At 39.0% G+C, this 25373-nt stretch overlaps 1 protein-coding gene across 3 annotated transcripts in view; it reads left to right on the forward strand.

Annotated features, from left to right (window-relative positions):
* SLC25A13 (solute carrier family 25 member 13) overlaps positions 1-25373 on the forward strand; it is a 100097-nt gene that overhangs the window by 25097 nt on the left and 49627 nt on the right. For all 3 annotated transcript variants that reach the window (XM_057432902.1, XM_057432899.1, XM_057432901.1), the window contains 3 exons: positions 2807-2949; positions 9228-9343; positions 24834-24973. In XM_057432902.1, the coding sequence (XP_057288885.1) occupies positions 2807-2949; positions 9228-9343; positions 24834-24973 (399 nt within the window). The remainder of the gene's footprint in view (positions 1-2806; positions 2950-9227; positions 9344-24833; positions 24974-25373) is intronic.

Consider the following 25373-nt stretch of genomic DNA (forward strand, 5'->3'; position numbering starts at 1 on the left):
CCCACTCTCAGTGTACTTTTTGCATGTTTTCCATTGTCCCTTGTGAGCTATTATTAACAATATGTGTAGGTGTCGCTATGTATGTTGCCAGTATTTATAGTTTTATCATATACTGTCAGTATTTATAGCTCCGAAATCAGATTTTCAGTTGAGAAAGCCAGGATTTAACTTACTAAGTCCTGGAACATGTATCTGTCAGGAGAGCAGAAAGACTTGAAAAAGAATGGGGTAATTTCTGAGGTAAACGCATGAAGATCAGGAGCAAGGCAGCAAGAAAGGCAGACAGGGAATAGACTGCTGACCCAAGAAGACAGTAGCATTGAGGAAGTGCATAAACACAGTAGAGAGAAGCCTGGTCCCTTTTTACAATATGAGGCAGTGCTCAATTGTGGTGGGGCTTGGTTGGTTGGTTCGATGGCTTGCTGAGAATAGTGTGAAAATTGTTTCCTACCTGCCTGTGGGTATTCACCTCACTTGTGTTTCTGAAGATTTCTACTTCAGTTAAGAATTAAAAAATATGATTGCCAGGTAGGAATGGTACTCTCTGTGAACCTGTCAGTTTAAATACAGGTGGTTACAGTCAACTTAGAATATTTAGTACATCAAACCCACAATAAAATGTTTGCAAATCTTATCTTAAAATGGGGTTGAACTGGTTAATGCTTGACTATCTAAAATGTATGTAAATAAGTTACCAAAAAGCCATTAAGTACTATTGTATAATATCAAGTTCTCTGTGGGTATAATTGCCAAAGTGGGGAAAAATACAGTTGTGAAGAACCATTTTTAAAATGTCTCTTCTCCAAAACCAATAGAATTGATGTTTTTCTCTTTTTGTTATGATAATTTCCAAGAGTAACTCTACTTTTTCTAAGTCTTCTACCATAACCCTTAAGAGATTAGATTTTAGTCAAAGTGATCAAGCTGACATTTTCCAAGGTCATTTTCTATATGTAGTATAGAGTACGTGATTGGATTTCAAATACACTTGAGTAAATCACAATGACAAGAAACAGGGGGACACTGAAACCTTGTGCTGTTTTCTGTTATTGAGTGCCCTAGCAGGGGGTTAGCCTGCATGAAAAAAATGAAATATAGAAGCATAGGCTGGCTGACTTACTTGATTTGTTTCTCAATAGCAGCTGTGTTAAAAGTTTCAGAGACTGGGATTCTGAAAGATTCTGTCTCCTTGCAAATTATTACAGTGGAATCAATTGGTCTGTGCTAGTTCTTATAAAAGTATACAGTTCAAAATTCCTTGCAGAGTATCAACTAGAATGCTTGCGTTACAAGCAGCACCTATTGAAATAGGAATTCTTAAATGCTAACCAGTATATATAGATGCCAGAGCAAGTTATGTTTTGTTTGGGCTTTCTCTGAAGCTTTGTTTTTGGAAGATATTGCTGTATCTGAAGTCTCTATTTATATAGCACTGGAAGAAAATATTCTACTTACTGTTACACTTTGGCATCCCTCTGAGAGTTATATACCTACAGCAGGTATAACGGTACTCTGCAGGCACCAGTGTGGCAGTGTGAAATGAAAACTGGCAGTTTCCTTCCCTCACACTACAAAATAGCAATAGGCATCTAATTTATTTACTACTTCAATGTAGATAATGCTTTGTGGGGGGCTGCAACAATGGTTTATCATCCTACCTTGCCCTAGGAAAAAAAAAAGAAATTAGCAGTTGTTTCCCTGTGCTCAGTGCACATCTGTCATCCCAAGACAGACCCGTTTCCCTTAAAACTAACACATGGTTCTGCAAATGTTGCCTGGGTTTTCTTCCTCTTAATTATTGTCCTTATCTTTTTTCTTTGATTAATTAAAAAGCATTTCTGGGTTGATTTCAGATTTACCCTGTACAAGAAGCGAAGGCTTTAAATTTGAACAATGACTGAGGAGTCAGTGTAAGGGTGGTATGAAACGCAGTTTCATTTATTTATGCATTATCTTAAAAATATCTTAAAATGCTTTTTCCTTGATATGTAACATGTTACTGGAGGCTTCCCTTGGCAGCAAACGTGCTTGGGTCTGTGGATAGCTGTTTTCTGGAGTAGTGTGCCATTAGCTATGGTATAAAGCAGGAATAATGTATGCCAGGAGTGTTTGGTAAGGTGTTGGACCTCTTTTGTTGTTTCTGCAGTGTGCTGAGCTGTCAAAGGTCTTGTTTGCTATTACATTTTTCTGCAAAAATGCTGTTCTCTGGCCTCCTTTCAGCAGTACAACCAAGGAGGAGTATCTGTAGATTCTCCTTTACTAGGGATCAGTTGTAGCTGAAGGTGATGCTGTGTTCCTCCAAAACAGCACCCCCAGGTGGATAGTTTTGTGGGATCGTTGACTCCACTAGCGCTGCAGTGTCTAAACTGGCTTTCTCATCCCAAGGTAGAATGGTTACACAAAGGAATTATTTCATACAAATAAGACATGCTGGAGTATCCTGTTGCTGTCAGTCTTCCAGTGAGCCTGAGATGCCAAATCCATGTTTTCAAATGCGCGTGTGCTTGTTCTACTTCAGAAAAGCATTTGGTACTGGAGCGTTTCTAGACTGCCATGAAGAAATTGTTGACATGCTAAACAAAAAATAATATATCTGCCACTCTTCTGGCTAGGAAGTCAAGACTTCAGCTGCTTGAGTGTTCCCCACTTACTCCTTCCTGTTTGGGTGTAGTGGCTGTAGGTTCTTCAGAACAGGACTGTCATCTACTGTAACATAAGCCTGCTCCTGATTGGAAACTATGGTGGTGGTAATAAATGCCTTGAGAAGGATGTATTTGAGGCACTAAATATTGTATTCATTTAACAGTATGCAAGTGTGGAGAAGAATGGCGAATTCTTCATGTCTCCTAATGACTTTGTCACACGGTACCTGAAGATAATTGGAGACGGTTTGCCTAATGCAAGCACTGTACAGCTCCTTGCAGGTGTGGTGGATCAGACAAAAGATGGGTAAGTGTTTTTTTGTGGTTTTCTTTTTTTCTCCTTATGTTTTTCTGTTGTTCATGTGAAAAACACAAAACCATTCTTCTAGAAAAGTCTGATCCCAGAAGGGTGGTGGGGTTGGGTTTTGTTTTGTTTTGGGTTGGTTCCCAGGTCCTCACCTCCCCCCACAGATACATAAAGGAATACAGTATCCTTTAAGTGGAAAGAGTAGAAACAAGGTTTTGGGCTGCAGGTGCCACTTAGCTGAGCAAAGCTTTTTCTGTCTACTATGTATTTTTAATTCACTGAACTTTTCATGTTTGTTGGCTGGCTCCCCTAACTGCTGCTTTTCTTTCCTTCTGTCAGTCTTTCTGTCTCTGTTTACTTTGTATATCTGTCACAGGCGCATTCAAATAGCAATCCAAAATAAGTTTAGATGGTGTAGGAAGAGGTCATCCAATAAAGTGCCCCTGCTTTGTTTTGCTGTAGCACTGTTAAGGGTTTTTGCCTGTTTTTTCCCTTAGGAGGGAGGAGGAGCACATAAGGTATTTAGGGAGCCACTTTGCAATTTTGGGAAGACAGCAGTGAAGTTGGTTGCACATGGTTTGCATTTGAAAAGCTGACTTTGCCAATAGGCAAGATTAGCTACCCCTCCATCTTCCTCCCCACTTCTTTAATGAAATCCTAGCTTTTGCTTTTGGTACTTGCCCAGGCAAGCTGTCTTTTCACCCTTATGAATGCATTTTTTTAACCCTGCCTTTAAAGTATCTTTAGAGAAACTTTAGAATAATTAGCTACGGACTTAAAGTCTGTAGTTGTGGCAGTTTTAGAAACCAGAAAACTTCAGGTGTGACTCATATTGGTGGTTGCAGAGAGTTAAAATGTAAGATAAATAAAGCATGACTAGAGAATGCAGGCTTCCTAGGGAACAGATGCATGCATAACTGAGAACTTTTCCAATAGTTTCTGCACTCTCTTTTCTAAATGAGGGCACAGCTGCTCAGCTAGCCTCATGTAACTGACAGCTGGGCACCTTAAACCTTGCAGGTGAGTTAATGTGATGATTGTTACACCTGGTAAAAGATTTATGTAGGAGGTTATATTGATAACAGTGACATAATGGCAGCAAGAAAGTGGTGGCTTCAGAGAACGCTTGACTGAAAATGTTAAGCATTTCTCAGATTTCTTCCCTTGGTTTGATGCCTGCAAAAATGGCATTTTCCAAATTGCACGGCTTCAAATCCATTTTGTAATAAAAGGATTGAGAGTATAATCCATACCTTGTGATTTGGATCTCCTTCACAAGCAGAAGCTGGTGTTAGGAAGAGTGAAATGTAAAACTGTAGCCTATGTGAACTTGTTGACAAGTTGGGGTTTCATAACTTGGCGTGATCTTGTAGGAGTTTTGCGGTGTAGTGTTGAGGCTTCTAATTGATACTTTCTGCCATGGGTGAGGACTGTTTCTGCAGTGCAGACTGTGCAGTGACAGGGAACTGCATGTTCCTAGTGTGTCTTTGGAGAGTCTCTTCTGGTATTCAGGCTCTCTTCTTGTTTAGCTGCTTCACTAATACTTGAAAGAATGGGAAAGTTCAGAGAGGGATTAGCATCATCTCTCTCCCATTGTAGCTTTTTTTTGCCATGTGGTGAGGCAGGTACTTTGTTCTAGTGGTGTATAAAGTAATTTGCAGGGTGATTGTGTAAAGCAAGGGTCAATCACTTTTTGGTTCCTGGCATGAAATCTAGGGATGGCAATTGGATCTACTGGTCTCCTATTGAATTCTTTCCAACTTGGCAGTCCACAGCTCCTAGTTTTAAAGTGAGGTACGGAACTGCTTTTGTCAGTGTTTGTTTTTAGTCGGCTGGTATGTATGTATTTAGAGACTTACACGTGTTTAAGGTCATGAGAGTCTGTTCAATAATTTACCTTTATTTCTAGCATAAAATAGAAGGTAGCTTGCAAGAGCAGTGACAATTTTGTTACAGCGTTAATGGCTTAAAGTAGTTTGGTTCTGAAAGTACTGCTAGGATATTTCTAGAAGCATTTATCCACTGTCTTGGATCCCTGTTTTACTTTGAAGAAGCATCTGTTCTTCATGACTGGTAAGCACAACCACTTTTCAGTGAAAGGGTCTGAACCCAGAATCACTAGAGTTGTTCCTAGCACTTTTACAAATACTTTTCAATTCCTTCTAATTTTGGTGAGAAGTTAGGTATAGGTGCTAAGTGTAGTCAGTGAGAGATACTAACATGGGTAAATTACATTGGTGAAAGGCAGACAGCACAAGAACTTCTGACTCATCAGCAGAGCAAATACATGGGCAGAGTTGCTTTCCCCAGAGCTGAAGAAATCCTGACTGTGAAGTGTAAAGAACTATAGGTGTTATGTACAATCTCAGGCTTCCTTTGAGAAAAAGAAATGCTTTTCCTGCTGATGGCTGGAGAAGCCTGTCAAAATAGTTGATGGGTAATAACATAGATTTTCATGTGGCTGTAGTTTGTATGAAGGAGGCTTAAAATCCTTTACTAGTTCCTGGTCTTAAGTTTCTAATTCCTAGTTTTAGTTAAAAAAAAAAAAAAAAAGGCTTTACTTGGCTTCAGCTGGATCAGAAACTCCCCCAAAATACAGTGCTTTTCTCAAGGCCTATCAGCAACAGGCCAAGCATTTTCCATCCTGCTTACTGTAACATACTGTTTTTCAGTCTAACAAAAATAAGTATTTACTGCACTTAATCTGTTTGAACTAAAGTAACTAACACTCTACTGAGAAATACTGTGTGCTTTATTTTTAGGACAAGCTACTCAAAAAAAATTTGGAAATGCTAGCATTTTCTGTTACTATTGGATATAAATTTATCTTCTAATGCACCAATTAACACTATACTTAGTTTACCTAGGTTGTAGTGTAAAGTAATAGATGTAACTTCAATTTGTGTCCCATTATGTTACCGTGTTTAAATTGCTGATACAGTTAAAACATATGTGTGGATTCTGCAGAAACCTCTTCGTCATTGCATTTGTATGTATTATTACAGCATGTAATGGCTTTTTTTCCTCTGCATGGCTACATGCAGACTTTCTCTGGTGGGAATGCTTTTTGTCTACCTGCTGCCTAGATAGCATGGGTGTGAGCACCAAAAGAAGCAGCATGGAAGAAAGAAGAGAGTAGTAAATAGTGGTTTTGCTGCACCATACCCAGTTACTGTGTTTGGTCTGTAGCTCTCATGTGTGGACGTTTTTAAAATATCAAGATTCCAGCCTTCCTGAATAAATCATGCAATACTTGCACTGATAATGAGGATGTAAAGGTGAAGGAAGACTTTTACCAGTTGGGTAGGATATCTTCAAGACTGAAGTAAAATTTTGTAAACATTTTTGCTTCCCCTTCTTTGTGCCATTAAAATCACTAGGTTTTTCCCTGCTTTTGTAACATAAATGAGCATTTGTTTAGGTAGATAAAATAACTCCTAAGTAGTATATTGAAGTCCATGTTAATATGTGCTGTTTAATGACACCTAATGATATTCAGAGAAGGGTTGTGCAAAACCCAAAATGGTGATGCTAAACTGGAGAGAAAATGTGTTACCCAGGCAACTACCCTTGTGCAGTATAGAGAAGTGAGCATATGGCTATGTAGTACACATTATTTCAGCATCTTTAAGCATTAAGAATCACATGTGTAATTGACTGTGAAAAATTACTGCTCAGTTACTGTATTGTATGGTCATAATAGAAGTAAATGAATACGTCGTTGTTAGAATAGATCTGTTGGGAATCACTAGCAGGCTAGTCTACTTAGGGAGCAAAAATACAATAAGAAGAAAATAGCTGGTTTAATTAACATGTAAAAATTGGGTTAATTTGAATTCAGCTGGCACAGCAGATATTAATGTCTCTTCTTTAACAGCCTGGCTAGAACTACACAATTTGTACACTTTTAATCTTCCTAGTACTATGAATAATGTTTTTTTTAAATGGATATGGGGTTCTTTTTATCTGACTTATTAGTGGGGGTTATTACTTGCAAGTGCTAACAAAGAATGCTTCAAGTATAAAATATTGAAGCAGTGTTAGTACAAAGAGTTTAATCAAATCCAGGCCTAATAACATGGAATATATTCTTAGTGTGCTGCTGGATTCTGCTGGGATAGGCACTGTATCTTTTCTGTGCTTTCATCACTATGTTGGGGTCTGTTGATAAGGACATATGCTGGTTGTTGTTCCACACAAAATGTGGTTTTATCAAAATTATGTTGGCAGATATTTTACATTTTTAATTCTAAACAGTTGTATTCTAGAGTTTTGTTGCCTGCTGTCTGTTTTGTTCTGTGTGGACTTTATAGAACTCAGTGCTTGTGTCTGTTTGCTGTTGTGGAAGTTGTCAGGTATGTAACCAGTAATAATCGGTGAGCTTTTATAAGCTCTTAGTCACATAGTAACAATAAATATGCGTGTTAAGTAGCTTTTGATATATTAGTTTAAAATTGAAGGAAATGTATCTTTTAAAATTTCTTTTGGCTTAGGAGAGATGGAAGTTTTCTTCCATTTGAAGGCTGAGTATCTGTGTCTTAACAGTGGGGAGTACTGAGAACTGCCAAGGAGTTTAAAATAAACGACTCAATGGCCTGCCCTTGTGCTAACGTGCATATGTAACAACTCACTGTTGTCCTTGCCAGTAAAGCTTAAGTCATGCTTATATGTTTACTGGCATCACGAGTTGTGAGTTTAATATTAAGAATACCTAAGGAGGTTTCTTTTTATTTATTTCTCACACTATATAATAACCTCTGGTGGCAAATTCCCAGAGCTAATTATTTGTTAGACTATTTCTGACTCTATATGTGCTTTTGTTTACTTTTATTTAGTGCATATATATTGAGGGAAGTAAAGTAGAACAGCTTTTTGGCCTTTTCTGTGCCATGTTTGTTTTTTTTTAATGCTCTCTTTTGTTCATCATCTCATGTTTTCATGTTCTTCATGGAAATCAGCCTCTCTTACCCTGTGGCTGTTTGGCTGCTGACTTGCAGCAAGCACATTTCTGTGTGACTTGAAATTAATTCCCTTAAGACAGTCAGTCTTGAAATTGCTGTGTAGTCATGGGTCGTCATAACTTGATGGAGTGACTGTCTTTTCCAACCTATTCAAGCACTTTGTTCTTCCGTGTTGCTGCATACTGAATTGAAGAACCAGCTGCAAGGTTTGGTTTTTTTTTTTCTGAGTCAAAGTTCCGAGGATAGAGTTAGTTTCTAATAAAACTGTTTCATGTGTGTTTCCTGACATTTGTTACACTGAATTTTGTGCTTCTCAGAAATGAAACTTTGTTCCCAAGCTACTGCCATGTGAACCCATTAAAGCTATGCGCTTGGTACACTGATAAAAAGCAGCCTTCAGGGAGGGCAATCTTAAACCTCCCAGACTGCCAGCAGGCCTTGCAGCCACACATTTGAAGACGGTTTTAAACTCGACAACCTAGACATTAAAGAAGTAGCAAAACAGAAGAATGAATGGTTGGCTTTTGCCTTTTTCAGAATGGAAGTTTATTCTCCATTTGAATCCTTGGGTGTGACTCTAAGAAGTTAGAACTGCTTAGGGTGTTTGCTGTATCAAATCGTCTGCTGGAAACAATGCTAAGTTGTCTCATGTATTTTTGCTTATTAACTAACTTAAGGAAGGGCACATCTGCTTTTATCTGTGCTCTGCTACTGTGCCTGTGTATTGGGAACCTGGCTATGAAAATGAATTTGAATAAAGTGCTCTTGGGCTGAGGAAGAGCATGCAGACTACTGCTTGAAATTTGTGAGTCAACATGCAGGACTAGAGGAGAGCTGTGATGGATGACTAATAAGTTTCTAGGAAACAGATAACACATTGTGATCAGTTCCTTCTGAAGTGAGTGGCAGCATGTAGGTCTTGAATGGATTTGCTTCCAAAAGCCTTAAGTACTGAGTCTTGAAGGAAGTTACTCATATCTTTATTGGGTGCGGAGGGAGGTAGGCTCCCCCAGAGGGCAGTTCAGTTAGACATGAAAGCTGAGGTGAGTAGCCACGCTGAACGCTTTGCTTATTTTATGTTCTGTTGTGACTTGCTGAGAGGAATAGTTCCGTGTTCAACAAAGTCCTTTCCATCTAGTGATATAAAGGCCTCCTGACAGCATTGATGATAGGGCATTTTAGGATAAATCTTAATCCCTATTGTGCACATTGTAGTTATGGTCTTACTTCTGTTGTATAATCTATGCTGTATTGTATTTCAGTTTTTTTCAAGCAAGCAGTTTCATAGTTCTTGTTTTTTTTTCCTTCATTCCTTAGGTTGATATCCTTTCAAGAGTTTGTGGCATTTGAATCAGTCCTGTGTGCTCCAGATGCTTTGTTCATAGTAGCCTTTCAGCTGTTTGACAAGACTGGCAAAGGAGAAGTTACTTTTGGTAAGACTGTTCTTAAATGTGCACTCTTAATTTAAAAATCCTACTTATGCCAAAATCTATTTCACCTTCTGTTACTGCAGGAAACACAGCGATTGGTAGGGGAACTACACTAGTGCCAAGCAACTTTCTGGCTAAGCTTTTTTAATCATTTACATGTGTACAATACAAAGTCAAGGTCATAGTCATCCTCATGGTTTTCTTTGGACAGCTGGTCACTTCTCTTCCCCAGCATGCTTGTGCAGGTCTTCAGAACAGCAGTCAAAGGTGACTGTAGGAAGTGATTCTAAAACCGCAAGAAAGTTGCCAGAAGGTTTGGGTGAATGTTGAGTCTGAAATTACCATGAATTATTTTTTGTTTAAATTGGCTATATTTCAAATTGGCTTCATTTTAGGGCTTAAAACTTTCTTCTGTGAGATTTTACAGTATAAATTCATTATTAATCACCTCCACAAACCCGAATTCAGCTGTGCATTGAAAGTGTGGGGTTTGCACTTACAGCGTGGGAAATACGCCAGTTTAAAACTTGATTATGGGGACTGTTTATTTCTAGATAGTGTAGAGACAGCTCTTAATACCTGGAGGACTATCTGGGACCTGCATAATGATAGGTGCCATTCTGTTTGAAAGAAGGATTCACAAATTAGCAGTTTTGAATAACTTCAGATATTGAGCTTGCACTTCAAAAAGTAGGAAGGATATTTTTTTCTGTCTAAGTACCTACACTGAATAGAATTGCTGATTCTAACCTGCTATATTTGGACACTGTTATCCGTATGTCTTATTAGTTGGTTATTAAACAGTTGTAAGTAAAAGGAAAGTTAGGTGACTTTGACTCTTTTGTCTCTCTGAAATGTGTGGTTCATGTGTCCTTCGTCTTTTGCTAGAATTCCCCACATGTTTTATGCTCAGTTAAAGAAGCTTTTACCATATGACCTGACAAGATCCCTTTACCATTGCTTGAAGCTTCATTGTATTCCATCCACCATCTCCAAAATCTGTATTTGAAGTTGTGGCTGGTGAGAAGACTTGCTGTCCCTTCATGTGACTGTTTTGGTTTCTCATTATTTTAGTTGCCTTTGAGCTTTATGAAAGATGTGCTTTTTGTGTGAAGTATTACTTGTTAGAACAGCTTTCTAAAAATTACTATGGATGCTAAAAGATTTAAAAGAATTTCAGGAAGAAGTTCTGCTGATTGTAACCTAGATGAAGGAAGTATTTTATGCCTAACAGTCATGCGTGTGAACAGAGAGGCAACGAGAGATGGCATGCTTTTAAATCAGGAGTGTGCGCATATTTTGCAGAGGTTTTGTTCCAGTGCAGACAAACCAGGGTTCCTGGAATGCCTGTGATGTGCAGGTTCTTGTCTGCGTCAGAGCCTCCGGTTGCTTGGAGCGCCCGTTAATAATCTAGGAAGAAGTGTAGTCGTTTGATCTGAATGCTGAATCAGTCCGACTTAACTTTTTAACTCTTGGCATTCTTGTTCCTATTTTTCCTGCTGGCAAATGCTTCCCTTGGGGTTCAACGCAGTGATTCAAGGGATTTTTTTGGCATTTGAGATTCATTGAAGTCCTTCTAGTGAGAGAAACTCCTATGCCAGGCTGTATTTAAGATATTTGAAGGAGGAGACATGCCAACATTGGCAAAACTTCAGATAGCTTTTTTAGTTCCTTCCTCTCCCCCTTTGAAAGCATAAATGCATTTGTAACTTCTGTATAGTACCTTGTAGCTACCACCCCAGCAAACGCCAGGAGTGGGGAGGATGGGAGAGCTGTCTCACTTGTGCATTCTCAGCAGAAGCAGTTGACCTTTAGACAAAGCTGATTTCCATTTTCTATCACATAAGAAAAGAATGCTTCCCCCCATATGAAAAAAAAGCCCTAGTATTTTCACAAATAAATTATTACAATGCTATCCTGTAACTTTGCCACTCAGTGCCTCAGTCATGCATCTTTGAGGTTAATTATGAGATCTTTTTCCATTGACTTGAATGAGAGTGGGATCAAGTCCTTATCAAGGTTAGGAGACTTAAATAGGGGTTTTGTATACTGTGGAATTACAGTGTGAAAGGAGCAGAAGAAAAGGGAAAGGATTGTTTTTCACTATACTGCTAAGTGTAGTATCTCAAGGATCCCATTGTAAGTCTGTATCTCATTTTATTGTTGCAGAGAAATGGCATGGCTTATCTGTGCAGTCATTGTTTTCCTGTATACTGAGATAGCGGTACAAATATTTTAGCTGATACCAAATGGAATATAGGGCTTCCCAGCTGTGAACTTCACATTTTCTGCTCAGCAAACAATCCAAATCTTATTCTTCCGCAGGTGCACTTAACTTGGCACCTTTGTAAGAAATTAATAACGGGCTTAACCTCAATGAGCTATTATACTGAATGCCACATCAGGCTGTGGATGTTTAGAGAAATGTTCTGGATAAAGAAGTTTCAGTATTTAATTCTTTGTACTTACATTCCATTGAACATGCTTCACTTACCTTATCTTCTGGGTTAGAAGTACCTTTGCTTTTTAGCCATATGTTAACATCTCTACAATTTGAGATGTTTCGTTTCTTTCACGCTGAAAGTTAACTGTACCTGGTTCTTTGACAGAACTCGTATCTGTAGAAAAGAGCTGATCCGCAAGTGATGTGGGAATGTGGAGGAGGGTGTATTCCAGTTTATTGCTTTTCAAAGTGAATGAAATGGCCACTAGTAAATTAGTGGCCAGCGGCTGATTGAGACTACACCTGGCTGCTGCATCATGTCGTAGATTTACCTGCTGCTGAAGTGTCAAAGCTTTGACAGTTTGCAAGGAGTTAAAGCTCTCAGCAGGAAATCGAGAGGAAGTTTAGCTGGCTTTTAAATTCGAGGCAAAGAGCAAACCATTGCTTTCTTACTGTTGAGTGTTGACAGGCACATAAAAGCTGATAATGTAAGTCCAGGGGTTTAAGAGACTTAGTAGAGTTGCTTTTTTTGTCGTATGACTGTATTTTAATGCCTCATTAAAGAAGCAGAACCCTTTGAAATTCTTTACTAGATGGCATTTAGAAAAAGGTGAGATGGTTGGGTAAAAACATCAGTGTTTAAAAACTAAGTCATCTTAACCTCCATCTCTAATTTCAAATGGGTAAATGAAATCATGGAAGCTAACAGTTCTGAGCTGTGAATAACGCAGTGGCGATATCCAGGGACCAGGACTTTCCTATTCTTACACCAGCTCTCACAGCTCCAGTGAAGGGCAAAATAAGTGTTGATCATGTTGGTCTTGCTCACAGAGAAATGAAAGGCGTAAAAAGAGATGTGGTTGCCTGAGTCTGTGCTATCAACTGCCATGGAAGCAGAACCTGGCATTAAAGATTTTCTATTCTGTTTTGTTTTAAAGTAGAATTTCCGACCAGACAGAAATTTTTGCTCTTAAGTTACAAAATATAACTGTGGTATAGTGTTTGTTGTTCTGGTTTTGGTTTTGTTTGTTGGCTTTTTTTTTTTTTTTAAAGGTCCCCTAATTCAACCTGGAGCCTTTTCAAAATGGATGCTGTGCCATGCTGCTTTGAGAAATAAGAGTATGCTTTAAAACAAGTTGTCCTTTAATTGAAAAATAAGTAAAAATAAATGTAAAAGGAAAACAAACCCCCCCAAACCCAGCAAAAACTGAAGGGAACGGGGAACCCCAAACCAAAGTTGTTGTTTGTTTAGCTTAACATCTGCAGAATCCAGCAATGTTTTCTGCTTTTGTCTGAAAAACAACTTTATTAACATGTAGACAGCAGCTATTTTGGCTCTCTGCCTCTGTTATTAATTGTATCAGTACAGTTCTTAGATAAACACATTAATGAAGGATACATCTTACTAAGTACTCTTGTTTGCTTATCTGATATTTGAATTGCCTGAGTACTTGTTTGTAAACTTTCTAAAAGCTCATAGCACTTAACAGAGGTTTAAAAAACTATACAGCTATTGTGATGAACTTCAGAGTTTTTCCTCTATGACAAGCTCTGATACTGCAGAGAGTTATTACAGGAGTCTCACAATTGCTTTCTTGACCAAAGGATTAGGTTCAGACTATGTGAGCTAGTACCTGCTTTTGTTAGAGAGGATTATTTATTTTATGCTTTGCCTGTCATTGCTTGGTATGGTATGACTCTTCATATGGGATCTGTATTTCCTTTTCTTTTTCTTGCACAACAACTAGATTAGTAATGCCCACCCTGGTACATTCAATACCATGCAGAGCAAGGAAAAGCTAGATTTGAACTACCAAAATAAATTGTTAAGGCTGTAAGCTTTGATCACTTGATAAACTTCAATATTCAACATTTTTTTCAGTGGAATTTCCATTGCTGGTTGAAATTGGTTAGAAGCTGTTTGTAGCTAGTGATCTGTTAGCTTACAGCTGTACACTGAAACATTTGTTGGTTTATAAATGAGAGTTGCCTAGATATGATGATCCCAACAGCAACATTACAAATGCAAAATTTGTTTAGTTTCTGATATTTGTTGTTGCTTGTACTGGGTTTCACACAAATAATGGCCAGTTTTAATTAAAAGATGATTAAAGGTAGACTTGTTACTGTATTTATTCTCTTGAAAATTATTTGTGAAATTTTCTTGCTACTGTCTTTGGGTAATTCCATTTCTAGACACATGTCGGCTGGGCAAGCTTATTTTGTTTTGGTTCTTTTTTTTTCTTTTAACTAAGATGTTATGTAACCAAGCAGACTTTCATGAAGGCATCTTAAGTAAAACAAAGCCGGTTCAGCCACAAGGTCATTTTTCACTTTAAATAATAGGTGAAGCTCCATCCTTTTGCACAGTCGTGTTTCAGTTGGTCTAGAAAATATGGCTGAGGTGTCTGGTATCTCGGTTTGTTCTTTGTTGTTGGGTTTGGTTTGATTTTTTGTTTGTGTCTTTAAATCGGAATTGTTTACTGACAGACATCGGGTTCAAGGCTGTACAAGTCTCTTGATCATTACCAAAACCCAAGGAATGATCAAGGAATCATCAAACAGTTCAGACTAGAGGGGACTGTGGCAGCCATCAGTGGCCTCTGTGATCATCTTCCAGTGTTCTGCCACTGTTTCAGTGAAGAATAATTGCCTGATGCCTAGTTGGGATTGTCCATATTCCAGCTTGCATCCGTTGCCTCTTGTGCATCTCCATTGCCATTGTGCATCTCTGTCTTCCCTTCACCTTTCCATTGGGTAGTTGTAGACAGCAGTGAGGTCCTCCTTTAGCCGACCCTTCTCCAGGCAGAGAAAACTCCATACCATCAGCCTTTCCCTGCACATTGTGTGCATCAACCCCCAGCTGTCTTATATGGAGAAAATAGAAGCGGTATTTTATTTTCACAAGCCAGGCTATGCTGTTTACCTTGGTGGAAATGATCAGGGTTCTTTATTATTCTTCAGGGCAAAAGGGGTAACTTCAGTGTTTATGCCCTCATGGGGCCTAGTGCCTTCCAAACCTGTGGTCTTCGGGCTCTGGCAGTTTGTTGCTCACTTCTAAGGAGGCCAGGAAAGGTAATAAAGAAATGTAAGGCTGTTGCCAGTAGCTGCAATTACAGTTATCCACAGCTAAATTGGTAATATTTTTAAGGGATTGCATCTTGGAAAAATGATGAAAACTTTTTTGGTAAGCCAAGTGTGTAATATTGCATGTATAAATTCTTATTTCCCCTTATGTCCAAGGAGGACAGAAGCAGCAGGCAAGCTTGGATCCAGAGTCTTAACTGCTTAGATTCATAGTAGTCTTGGAAGGAGCTTGCTTTTTTTTGTGGGGTATTTGCTATATTTTAGCAGAGGTAACAGAAGTGCTCGGATATCTCAGTCAAAAATCAGAGCCAAGCTGAATTGGGTGGTACAGATATGTCAAGAGGAAGTGAATTCATTTTTAGAATTGACAAGAGCACAGCCAACCAGAGCAGGAGGAAGGTAAGAGGATAAAAAACCCCCATAATAACATTTTCAGCAGGGGGTGAAACTTGAAGCTTGTCATGGAAGACACACGCATATTCTCTGTGGTAATGTTTTCATTAACGTAAAATTGATCTGCAAGATTGCTCTGTCTGTGTTGAAAAGTTTGGAGAGGGCAGTGAAGTTACAACCAAATGAATTCTTGTTCAGTAGCCAGTGCCTCTCTCCTAAAGGGAGTGAATGCATACTGAACTTTTGTCAGAATTCGCACTGCACTTTATGGTTTGCTGGGAGCTTTGGGAGATTTTTTTGTTGTTGTCATCTTTGAAGTCTGCTTATGACATCTGAAAATATTGGTTAGCAATACTGGTTTTCGTCTCACCTCTGTGTACAGCAGGTGCTACCCAGTGTCTGTTGCTTCTTCCAGCCACAAAAGGGATGTGGTTTCCATCTGAATGGAAGTAGCCCTTCTAAGTGAGAGACTTCAGCCTCCTGCTTCTCTGCCCTGCTGTGGTTGCCTCTAAGAGTGCCAGCACGCCCCTGGGGCTGTTGCAGAACAGTTACTTTTCTGCCTGGGGATTAGTGACAAGTCAACCAATTCATTTTATGGGTGCATCTGAAGAAGTATCGTAACCTTTTGCTTTCCATTGATGTGCTCCAGATGTTAGTATGTTACCTGGAGGTGAAAAACCATTGTTAATGCATCTGTGTTTTGATATTAGGTGCAGCTTTATTGCACTTCTTTAAATGATTAGTTTGTACTACAGAAAGAACCACCCTGATTTCTGAAACTTTTCTCATGACTTATGAGCAGTATTTTCTGAGCAACTGAATGTAGAATCACACCAATTTCAGACTGGCATGCATGTGTTGTATGGTACTGTGTCAGAGATCTGAAGAACCGCTCAGAAGCTGTTCCAGTTCAGTTGGTCAAAAAAGCACTTTTTATGAAAGGCTAACTCTAGGTTTGCACGATTGACTATAATGGCTCTAATTTTAAAAGACAGAGGTAACAGCACTTCCAGTTGGTGGGATAATTCAAGAATGCTACATGCTCAGATGACTAAAATATTGTGCTTTGTGCTGCTACTTCATGCTGCTTTAAAAGAAAAACAATAGGTATGGAAAAGGTGAGGAAAAGCCATTTGAGAGTAGATTTCAACTATGAGGTCACTCTTTGGTTCAGAGTAGGCTGAGGGTTAGCCATCTTTCATGTCCTGTTGGGGAAAAAAAAAAGCCCAACATGATTACTAGGCAGCATTTGGGGAGGAACCAGAAGCTTCCACACCAGAATATATTTAATTGTGGCAGCAGCAGTATACCACTTCAAGCTTTATTTTTATTTTATTGTTTTTTTCCCCATCCTCTATTCAAATTGTCCTGGAATTACAGATTAGAAGGTAAAAACTTCATCAGGCCCTAAGAGCTAGGGAAGTGTTTTGTTATTACAAATTTTAGTATGAAATTTCAGGTAGCAAAATACACATAATTCTGCTGTGTGTGTAATTTAGTTTTCTAAATTGGAAAATCTGCTGTTACCTAGCAGTTAATGACTATTTTTTTCCAACATTTGGAGTGCAGAACCTGATTCGATAAGCTGATAAAAGAAAACAAAACTGATAACACGTTGGAAGTGCTGAAAGTGAAAATTACAGTTTAGGTAGTTTTGGGGGTAGATAGTTAGACATTTTAATTGAACTAAAATAGTTTTATACTAATACAGTACTGTTGTGGGAGTACATTTTGTGGTGCATTTGAAATTGAAGTATTTAAGTGGAGGAAAATGCATGTTAATGCTTTGCAAGAATTTTTTCTTTTTTTAATACCATCTATCTAGCAAAATAGCTGTTAAAGAAATAGAGCTCTCAAGTCTGTACTGGAAAGTAAAGTGTAAAGTTTGGGATAATTTCTCTGAGCCAGGAGTTTGCTTTTATCCCTTTGCTTGGTGTGTTAAACTGCTGTAGGAAACAATCGTGAATTCTTACGTAAATTTGTATTCCTGGACAATTACTGTGAAATTAGCCTTTGCCAGTGTAAAAAAAGGTGTTGAGTCAGTCTGGATTCTGAAAGTCCAACGTTTTTAACATCTCCATGATAGGAATAACAGAAATGAGTCCAGATGATGTGATTTCACTTACCCACATGGAAATGGAGGCATTGAATTTGATGTGACAGCTTTGGTTACACACTAACAGCACTGGCTTATGTTAAGCAGTGGAAACCCCTGCTTGTCCATTACAGTTCAGCACTCATCCACAGCTGGACTAGCTCAATGTAGTTAAATTGGTTAAAATTACCATTTTTATTATTTGAATTTAATTTTGTCTTTGGGGATTTTCTCTGAATTTGGAGTAACTAGTCCTATGAAAACATAAGCTACCACTTACACATGCACACGTATGTACACAAAGTTACCAAATGAAGTGAATTACAGGGGACTTTGGGGTGTTTATATGCAAGTGTGTATGTGCAGCCACATTTTTCAGGTGCAGATGAAACTGATATTAGTCTAAATGGATTGGGTGCACTAAGGGAGGGTTTTGCACTGTTTGGAATGAATCTGTTTAAGAACAGTAGTGGTACCACACAATAGTGTGCAGATAAATTGCACTGACCAGGGCTGCTATCTTTTTTTCCAATTAACCCCCACCCTTTTTGAGTCGTGTAATACAATCCTATTATCTTCAAATTATGTGCTCCGTTTCTACTCTGCCAGCTTCAGTTTGAACATTCTACCAGATACTTTCCTCATAATATTTTAAGAAGGAAGGAACCTAATTTAATCAATTTGTTTATTTATTTAAAATCAGAATTGCAGAATAGGTTGTGGTCCATGTTTTGTAAGGACTTAAGAGGCAGTGAAAATATAGCAGTAATGTGTTATTTCAGGGTTTCTAACCTGTGGAAAAGTTGTCTGTGATAGCCTTTTGTGCTCTTGTTTTGTTGAGGGAAGTTAAGAGGGATTACCTTTCCTTTGCAGTCCTTAGTAATGAAGCTTTCCAATGTGTTATTTAATTTACAGTTATTTAATTTATGAAGTATTTCAACTTGTTTCCTTGGCAAAGCTGGAGGGAGTTGAAGGAGGCCACTGTAGCGCTTGTACTTCCAGAGTGTTGTACCTCACCTGAGTGAACGGGGGTGAATGGACTACCCAACCAACTATTTGGACTACCCATCTTTCCACATCTTAGCTGAACAGATATGATCTTGACATATGTTTTCCAAAATATGGAACACTTAGTGCCAGACTTTAGCATGATGGAAATAAACTAGCTGTGCATCTGATGGTCTCAAGAGTAAATGAAAAAAACCCAACAAACCAAAAACTCCAAACAAACAACAAAAAGAAAGCACCAACCCAAACACTGGAAAAACCCCAGCAATTCCAGTAGAACAAGATAATACAAAATGAGCATTTTGAGTATTTTTGACATATATATGCACATGCCTGTGTATACACATGCTTTTGTACAAGTTTATTGTACTTTTTCTGTGGCCAGGAGCAGCAGGGCCTGGCTGCTCCACCATGCAGGTGGGCCTCCAGCTGAGCAAGGGTACCAAGAGGCCAGGGCATAGGTACAGATCTCGCTGGCGAGGGGTGCAGTCCCACACTCCCTGAGTAAGGACAGAAGAAAGGTCTGGTGCAGTGACCAGGATCAGCCAGACAAGTCCACAGGGACAAGGCAGGTTCAAGCTGAGGCTGGGAAGTTAAGTTGGGGGTTTGTGGGCACCGGGATGCAGGAAAACCCTACAGCATGGCTCAGGCAGGGAAGATCAAGGACCTGAGATGAGGCTTCTCCTAGCTGTTTCTCCTGCAGCTGTTCGCCTGGACCTTGCTCATGGGTGGGTCATGGGGAAGAGGCTACAGAGCCTGGTGGTGCACTGAGGGTCATGAAGCTTATGGAAAATGTGGAGTTGGCTTAAATGGGCAATGAGGATCAAAGCCTGTGAAATCATTCTGTGCTCATCTCCACTGAGCTTTAGGTCATGTCTTAATTGGCAGTTGGCAAGGTGCTGGGGTTTCCTAGTCATGGTGATGAAACAGCTACTCTCATCAATAATTTCATTTGACCGACTGGGCTTCCTACTTTGCTTTTCTTCTGTGCAGAATTTATTTTAAGTGATTTTGTAAAAAATTACACTTTTTATTACAGCCCTTTAAAGGAAACTGTTTCCAAATGCATGAATAGAGGTGCTTAACCATTAACAAAATATGGTTTTATAAAGGTACTACCTTTTGTCTGAGCAAAATGACAGGGATTTGCATATTCAGGTTTTAAAAACCTTATCTCTTTATACTAAAGTACCTATTCCACACTCTTTGCATTAATTTTGTTTAGTTTAATTCAAGTTGTAGCTATAATACTCCTGTTCCTCTTCAGGGCCTTAAGTGTGATGAATATGGAAGCAGTTACTTCCAGAAGGGTTTGACAAAAGTTACTGGTGCATGTGGAACTCTTACTAACTTATGGTAATTCATGTCTTTTCAAATTTGTCTTTTGTTTTCCTCTTTACAGAAGGTGCCCTGTGTTCTTTACAGAAGTTGCTATTACTGATACCAGCTGGGTAAAATATTTTTTTCTCAAGGCCCAGGGTTTTGGTTCAGGTTTTCTATACCATGCAGAAGTCACTTATTTTGTAAAGGTATAACATACATAGAGTGTATAGAGCATACAACTTGTGTAGAATAGAGCCTACAATGACAGCTGTTCTCCAAAACTATTGCAGCTGTTTTGTAAGGGCAATGTGTAAATGATGACTTTTTTCTAGCTCTACATTGAGAGAGTATTAACTTTGTTTGAGTTCATGATGACATGGCTTGGAAAAATTATGTACTTGTGCAAATAGTTTGAAAGAATTTCAGATGTAATGGAGCAGGTATTTATGGACTGTTCCTATTAAAGGTTTTAGTAGCTTGTTCTGTCAAGTGACTTTCTTGAATGTAAAAGGTAGTGGGATAATGACTTTCAGTTTTTTTTTTTTAAATTTCAAATTTCCAAATAGTTAATTCTTACCTGGGGAATACTGGTGGTCTTTCTTAGGTCAGGAGTGCCCTGTAGTTTTTCCAAAGCATTTTATTTCTAAGTATTTCCAAAGTATTTTATTTATTTCCAAAGCGTTATTTCTATTATAATTCTTAATCACAGCATGGAAATGTGAATGCAGTATACTTGTTTGTACAGTAAGCATTTAAGCATAAGCAATCACTACACTGGAGAGAAGAAAGCCCCCAGGACTCCAAAGACCAAATACCTCCACTGTGAACCAGCAGGTAGTTCACCTGGAGGGAAAATAGATCAACTTTTTTGTACAGGGATCAGAAACCAATGACAAGGTATCTGTTTCTTAATAAGAGGTAGCACAGGACAAACAATTATTTGTTTTAGAACCTTGCAGTTTATTTTAAAATTGAATTTCAAAGTTTCATTTTTTTAAAGATTGACAGAAATGACAGCATGGATTTAAAAAAAATAGTATTTGAAGTCTTCAGCCTGTTGTTTGTTTTGCTTTCCAACAGCTCTGGTTCAAACAGTGCAACATAAAAATGGTTATATCTTTTGCTAGATTTTGATCTTGTGCTCTTACGGCTTCAGACACTGGAGCATTAACATTTTGTCTTTTTAAAACTAAACATGAAACATTAGTGTTTTAATATAGATTCAGAAGCTTCCGTTTTATAGAATCATAGAATAGTTTGGGTTGGAAGGGACCTTCAAAGGTCATCTAATCCTGTCTAGTCCTACCTCACTACAGTGAGTAGGGACATCTTCAACTAGATCAGATATTTTGATTAAGTACCAGTTTAGGATCAAACCACAGTTGCCCAGAGAGATTGTGGAATCTCTGTTGTTGGAGATACTCAAGCCTTAGATGGCCATGGCCCTGAACAGCCTGACCTGGTTGGACCTTCTTTGGCAGTAGGTTGGACCAGATGGTGTCCAGATGTCCTTTCCATCACAAATTATTCTGTAACTGAAACTGATTCCTTTAAAGAAAGGTCTAAGCAAACAAAATAACTCCTGCTGCGGAAGGACATTGCTGCTTCTCTGTTTTACTGTGTTTAGTGCAGTGACTTGTGGGTAGCCATGGAACTTCAGCTGCAGGTTTAAGGCAAAACTGCATTTTAAAATTGTCCATTTTTCATTTTAATACTGGACTTAGATAATTAGGGGATGATACTGTTAGAGCTGAACTACAACTTGGAGTTAGTTCTAGTGCATAATTGAATACCTTTTGATGGTTAAATCACAGGCTAAAATGATCTTTAATGTCTGAATCTGGCAATCTGACTACAGATGAGACTGAGTCAGTGACATTGTGGTAGATAAATGGGTGATGAGACCTAGCAAGGAAAGAGGAAAAACTGTCTACTGAGCATGTGTAGAAGTTTGTGAACCATAAATAGCTGCAAAAAGGAAGTACAGCGTATGTGTAAAAAGACAGTGGCAGACAGGATACCTTGTCTTATGCCATCAAAGAATCAATAGAAGCACAATAGTCTTCCAGTCAGCTGCCTGCACTGTCTAATCCAACATGTGCTTTGTCAGAAAAACATCTGTTATTAGTTACCAAGTCATACTGACATCAATAAACAGTATGATTTTGAGAAGGTCAAGTAGTATAGGGAGTTCTCTTACTGTTGTGCGACATACCTATACTAATGGGGTAGCCTATACTAATGGACTTGGCCATTTCCAAGTCATAGCAAAAATTAAGTGTACATCTCTGCTTGAACTGTTCAGAGGGGTATATGTCCTTACATGAACTTCTGAGGCATGCATGTGCCTTTTAATCTCTAAAATAGACAAGGGAACGCAAACGCCCTGGATATAGACTTGACTGTATTCCTAGCGGGCTTGATAAGGTTTTAAGTATCATTGCTGTGGGTTCTTTTGCTATTTGTAACGCCAGTAATTAAACATCTTATTTTGTCTGATATTCTGAAATTGCCATTCTTTTAACTTCTTGATGTTTGATTTTCGTGAGCTGGAATTTTTATTTTGTGCCCCAACTAAGGAGGATTTACAAAGCACAGAGTTGGAGGATCGAGATGCATTTGTTCCTTCAAGGTAGCTAGTGTATGATAAGGAGTTAAAATAGAATTACAGAAGTACAATCAGATGACACTCCATACCTTTCATATGTTAACAAGTGAATATTGTGAGGAGCCTGCCTTGATCAAAAGGAATTTGAGGCTGCTTTTATACTAGCTAGCTGAGATTTTCCTATTTCTTTCCTTGTATCAAGTAAGAAAGTGCCTTTTCTCTTTCAAAAAGACAGGTCTGGAGTCAAACCAAACATAGATTTTGGTAAACAGTGACTCGTTCCTGGTCTCTTCCAAGTAATATCAGTATCTTGCTCTGGGGAAATTCTGGAGGTGGGATGAAAGGTAAAGAAACATGAGCATCTGATTTCTGTGCAAGAGACAGGTATCAGAGTTATCCAGGGAATATCTTCATTCCTCTGGAGAAACAGAATGGTTCCTACCAGGAAGAGACAGCCTTTATTTTCTTCTGTTTGTGCATAAGACAGGCTTGTCTTCTTCACGGTGGTTGCCTTCTTTGAAGGAAGTCTGGCAGAAAGCAGAAACTGCATATGACACGTGACAAGGTGCCTTGAGCTGTGTCAGTAGGAAGCATGCTAAATACAAGACTATCAGTAGAGGGACAGAACCTCACCCTGAACCAATTTGCTTTACCTGCTATTGCCTTGAGAGCAGAATTTTGCTTCTGGAAAATGCTGGCAGACAAGATCCAAGCCGGCTGTGATGGAGCATGAAGACATGAATGAACAATGCTGTCATGGGGCCACTGATGTTGCCTGGAGAAAATTCTCATAGGACATTAGGACTTGAAGTTCTGAATTTTATTAATTTGGTGTTAACTGGGGTCAGTCTTTGTAAATTAAATCCAGCTTGTCTTTTCACCGCTGATTCCTTGGGATCAGTGGGGGCTATGTTTTTAAAGATGAAATTACTGACTGCGTTGAGGGATGGGAAGAGGTCTGCAGTATCATCTCTGCTCTCTCTGTGAAGCACCCCTCGCTTTAGAACAAGCTGTTGTGGTGGCTGTACGCAAGCTGCAGTGTTTTTGTGTCTGTGCAGAAGGACACTTACCCTTTCACCTCACCTCCTCACCGTTTTTTCCTATGTCTTTATCCTTCATTCACTAGGGTACTTCCTGCCATCTTCCCAGTTGCTGTGCCTGGCTGGCATGGCCTGAGCCAGAAGCCGGAACAAAACTTATGCAGGAGATGGGACCTCATGGCCCCAAGGAGTTGGCTCCCACCCTCACTTGTGGCAGTGGGGTGAGCTGGAAGGCAGCTCCCAGGCCTGCCTGGTAGGCAGAGGCTGGCTCCAGCAAGGTGGCTCCCAGCTTGTTCTGAACACAGCCAGACACAAAGTTCCTGTGATTTCTTTGACCCCAGGCACCAGCCATGCTTGGGAACTGGCTTCCAGCTCTGCTGCTCACAGAGACAGACAAGAGCTTGGGGTTTGGGCTTCTGGTCTTTATTCCACAAAGCGTGAAGGGAGCAGGAGACCAGCTCCTGGCCCTGCCTGTGGGTAGGGAGTGTGCCCTGGGAACCAGCTCTCCGAGCCCGCAGGAACTAGCAGGAGACAAGAACTGGCTCTTGGCTGGCATTGCTAGAGATTTGTACACCAATTAGGAAGGCTTGTAGCAGTTGGGAACCCTGTCTTCAGAAGTTCCCTGCTGAGTTTTTTTGGCTGAGACAGACTGTCACATTGAAGCGGGCACTATCGTGTGAGACGGGTACTTCCTCAGGTCTTGTTGCTGTTTCCATTAGTTAAAATATGTCCAGTTCCAGCAATGTATGGTACTTACTAATGATTGTATAACTTGGTGTGTTTCAAATAGTTGTTTCTTTACCAAAAATGCCATGTATTACCAAAACCTCTGGCAGGCCGTTGCCCAGTTATGGCTACTAAACTATGAAGCTTGCATTTTGTTGCGATTAAACAAACTTGTTGCACTGCCCTTCTCCTTGTAGCAGAGGTCTAGGGTTAAATTCTGCTTAGTGCTGGAGGAGGTGATAAGTTTGTGTTCCTGCCTGCCATGTCCCCCTGTTCTCTGTCCTGCATGTCAGTGCTCCAACTACAGAAAAGCAGATCTTGAAATTCTGGTATTTTTGTAGTTGATTTGTTTGAACGTGGAAAACTCTGGGAATAATGACAACAGCCTGAATTATAGTCACACAAAACTTTCATTGTTAGCAGCTTGGAAAGGTTATGCTGGAAATTGGTTAGCTTTAGTCTTGTTTCTATAAGCTGACTTTTAATTTTAGTCTTTTCTTGCTTGAATTGGAAACTTCAAGTATCTAGAGTCTCTTCTAGGCAAATGCTTTGAGTATAAAAATCACAAAGATTATTCAGAGACTGTGAGGGTGTTCGAAACTTTATGATGATTTTGGTAAGGAAAAAAATTAGGTTTGCTTTATGGTATGTTATTAATTTATGTGAACAATATTTACTTTCCTGCTAGAAAATGTCATATTTGTTTATATGCTTGTCTTTTGTGGTTATTTTATTTCATTATTAAATGAACGTTTTTCTTTTCTTCCCAGAGGATGCTAAGCAAGTTTTTGGCCAGACCACGATTCATCAGCACATTCCTTTTAACTGGAATTCAGAGTTCGTACAGCTGCATTTTGGAAAGGATAGAAAAAGACACCTAACATACCCAGAGTTCACCCAGTTTTTATTGGTGGGTCTAATACAATACAGTTTGTCAAGAACAATAAGAAGGATGTAAGAATGAAACTATTTCAAACCTGTCAAGTACCACGCTGGTAGGGAAGTTAAAAGATAGACCAAGTGTAGTCTTTTACAGTCAGAGTGCTGGATAATAGTGTGTTGTTAAATACAATATGCTTATGGTAAAACTGCTGATTCAGGCTAGCTGGGTTTTTACTTCTTTGTTTTTGGCAGCTGTGTACAGGGGGTGATCTTTTCTAAAGTGTTGTATAAACAGACATGAAATTAAAAACCTAGACCTCTAATTCTGAAAATCTCCTGTATATTTAAATCCATGATTCAAAGAACGTTACATGACAGTACTGAGCATTTTGAACCCAGTTGTCAGACTGGTATTAAGAAATAATTCT

The sequence above is a fragment of the Pezoporus wallicus genome, unplaced genomic scaffold (genome assembly GCF_028554395.1).
Source record: "Pezoporus wallicus isolate ANWC-B61680 ecotype Strahan unplaced genomic scaffold, APGP_CSIRO_Pwel_v1 scaffold_2584, whole genome shotgun sequence".
Taxonomy (NCBI): Eukaryota; Metazoa; Chordata; class Aves; order Psittaciformes; family Psittacidae; genus Pezoporus; species Pezoporus wallicus.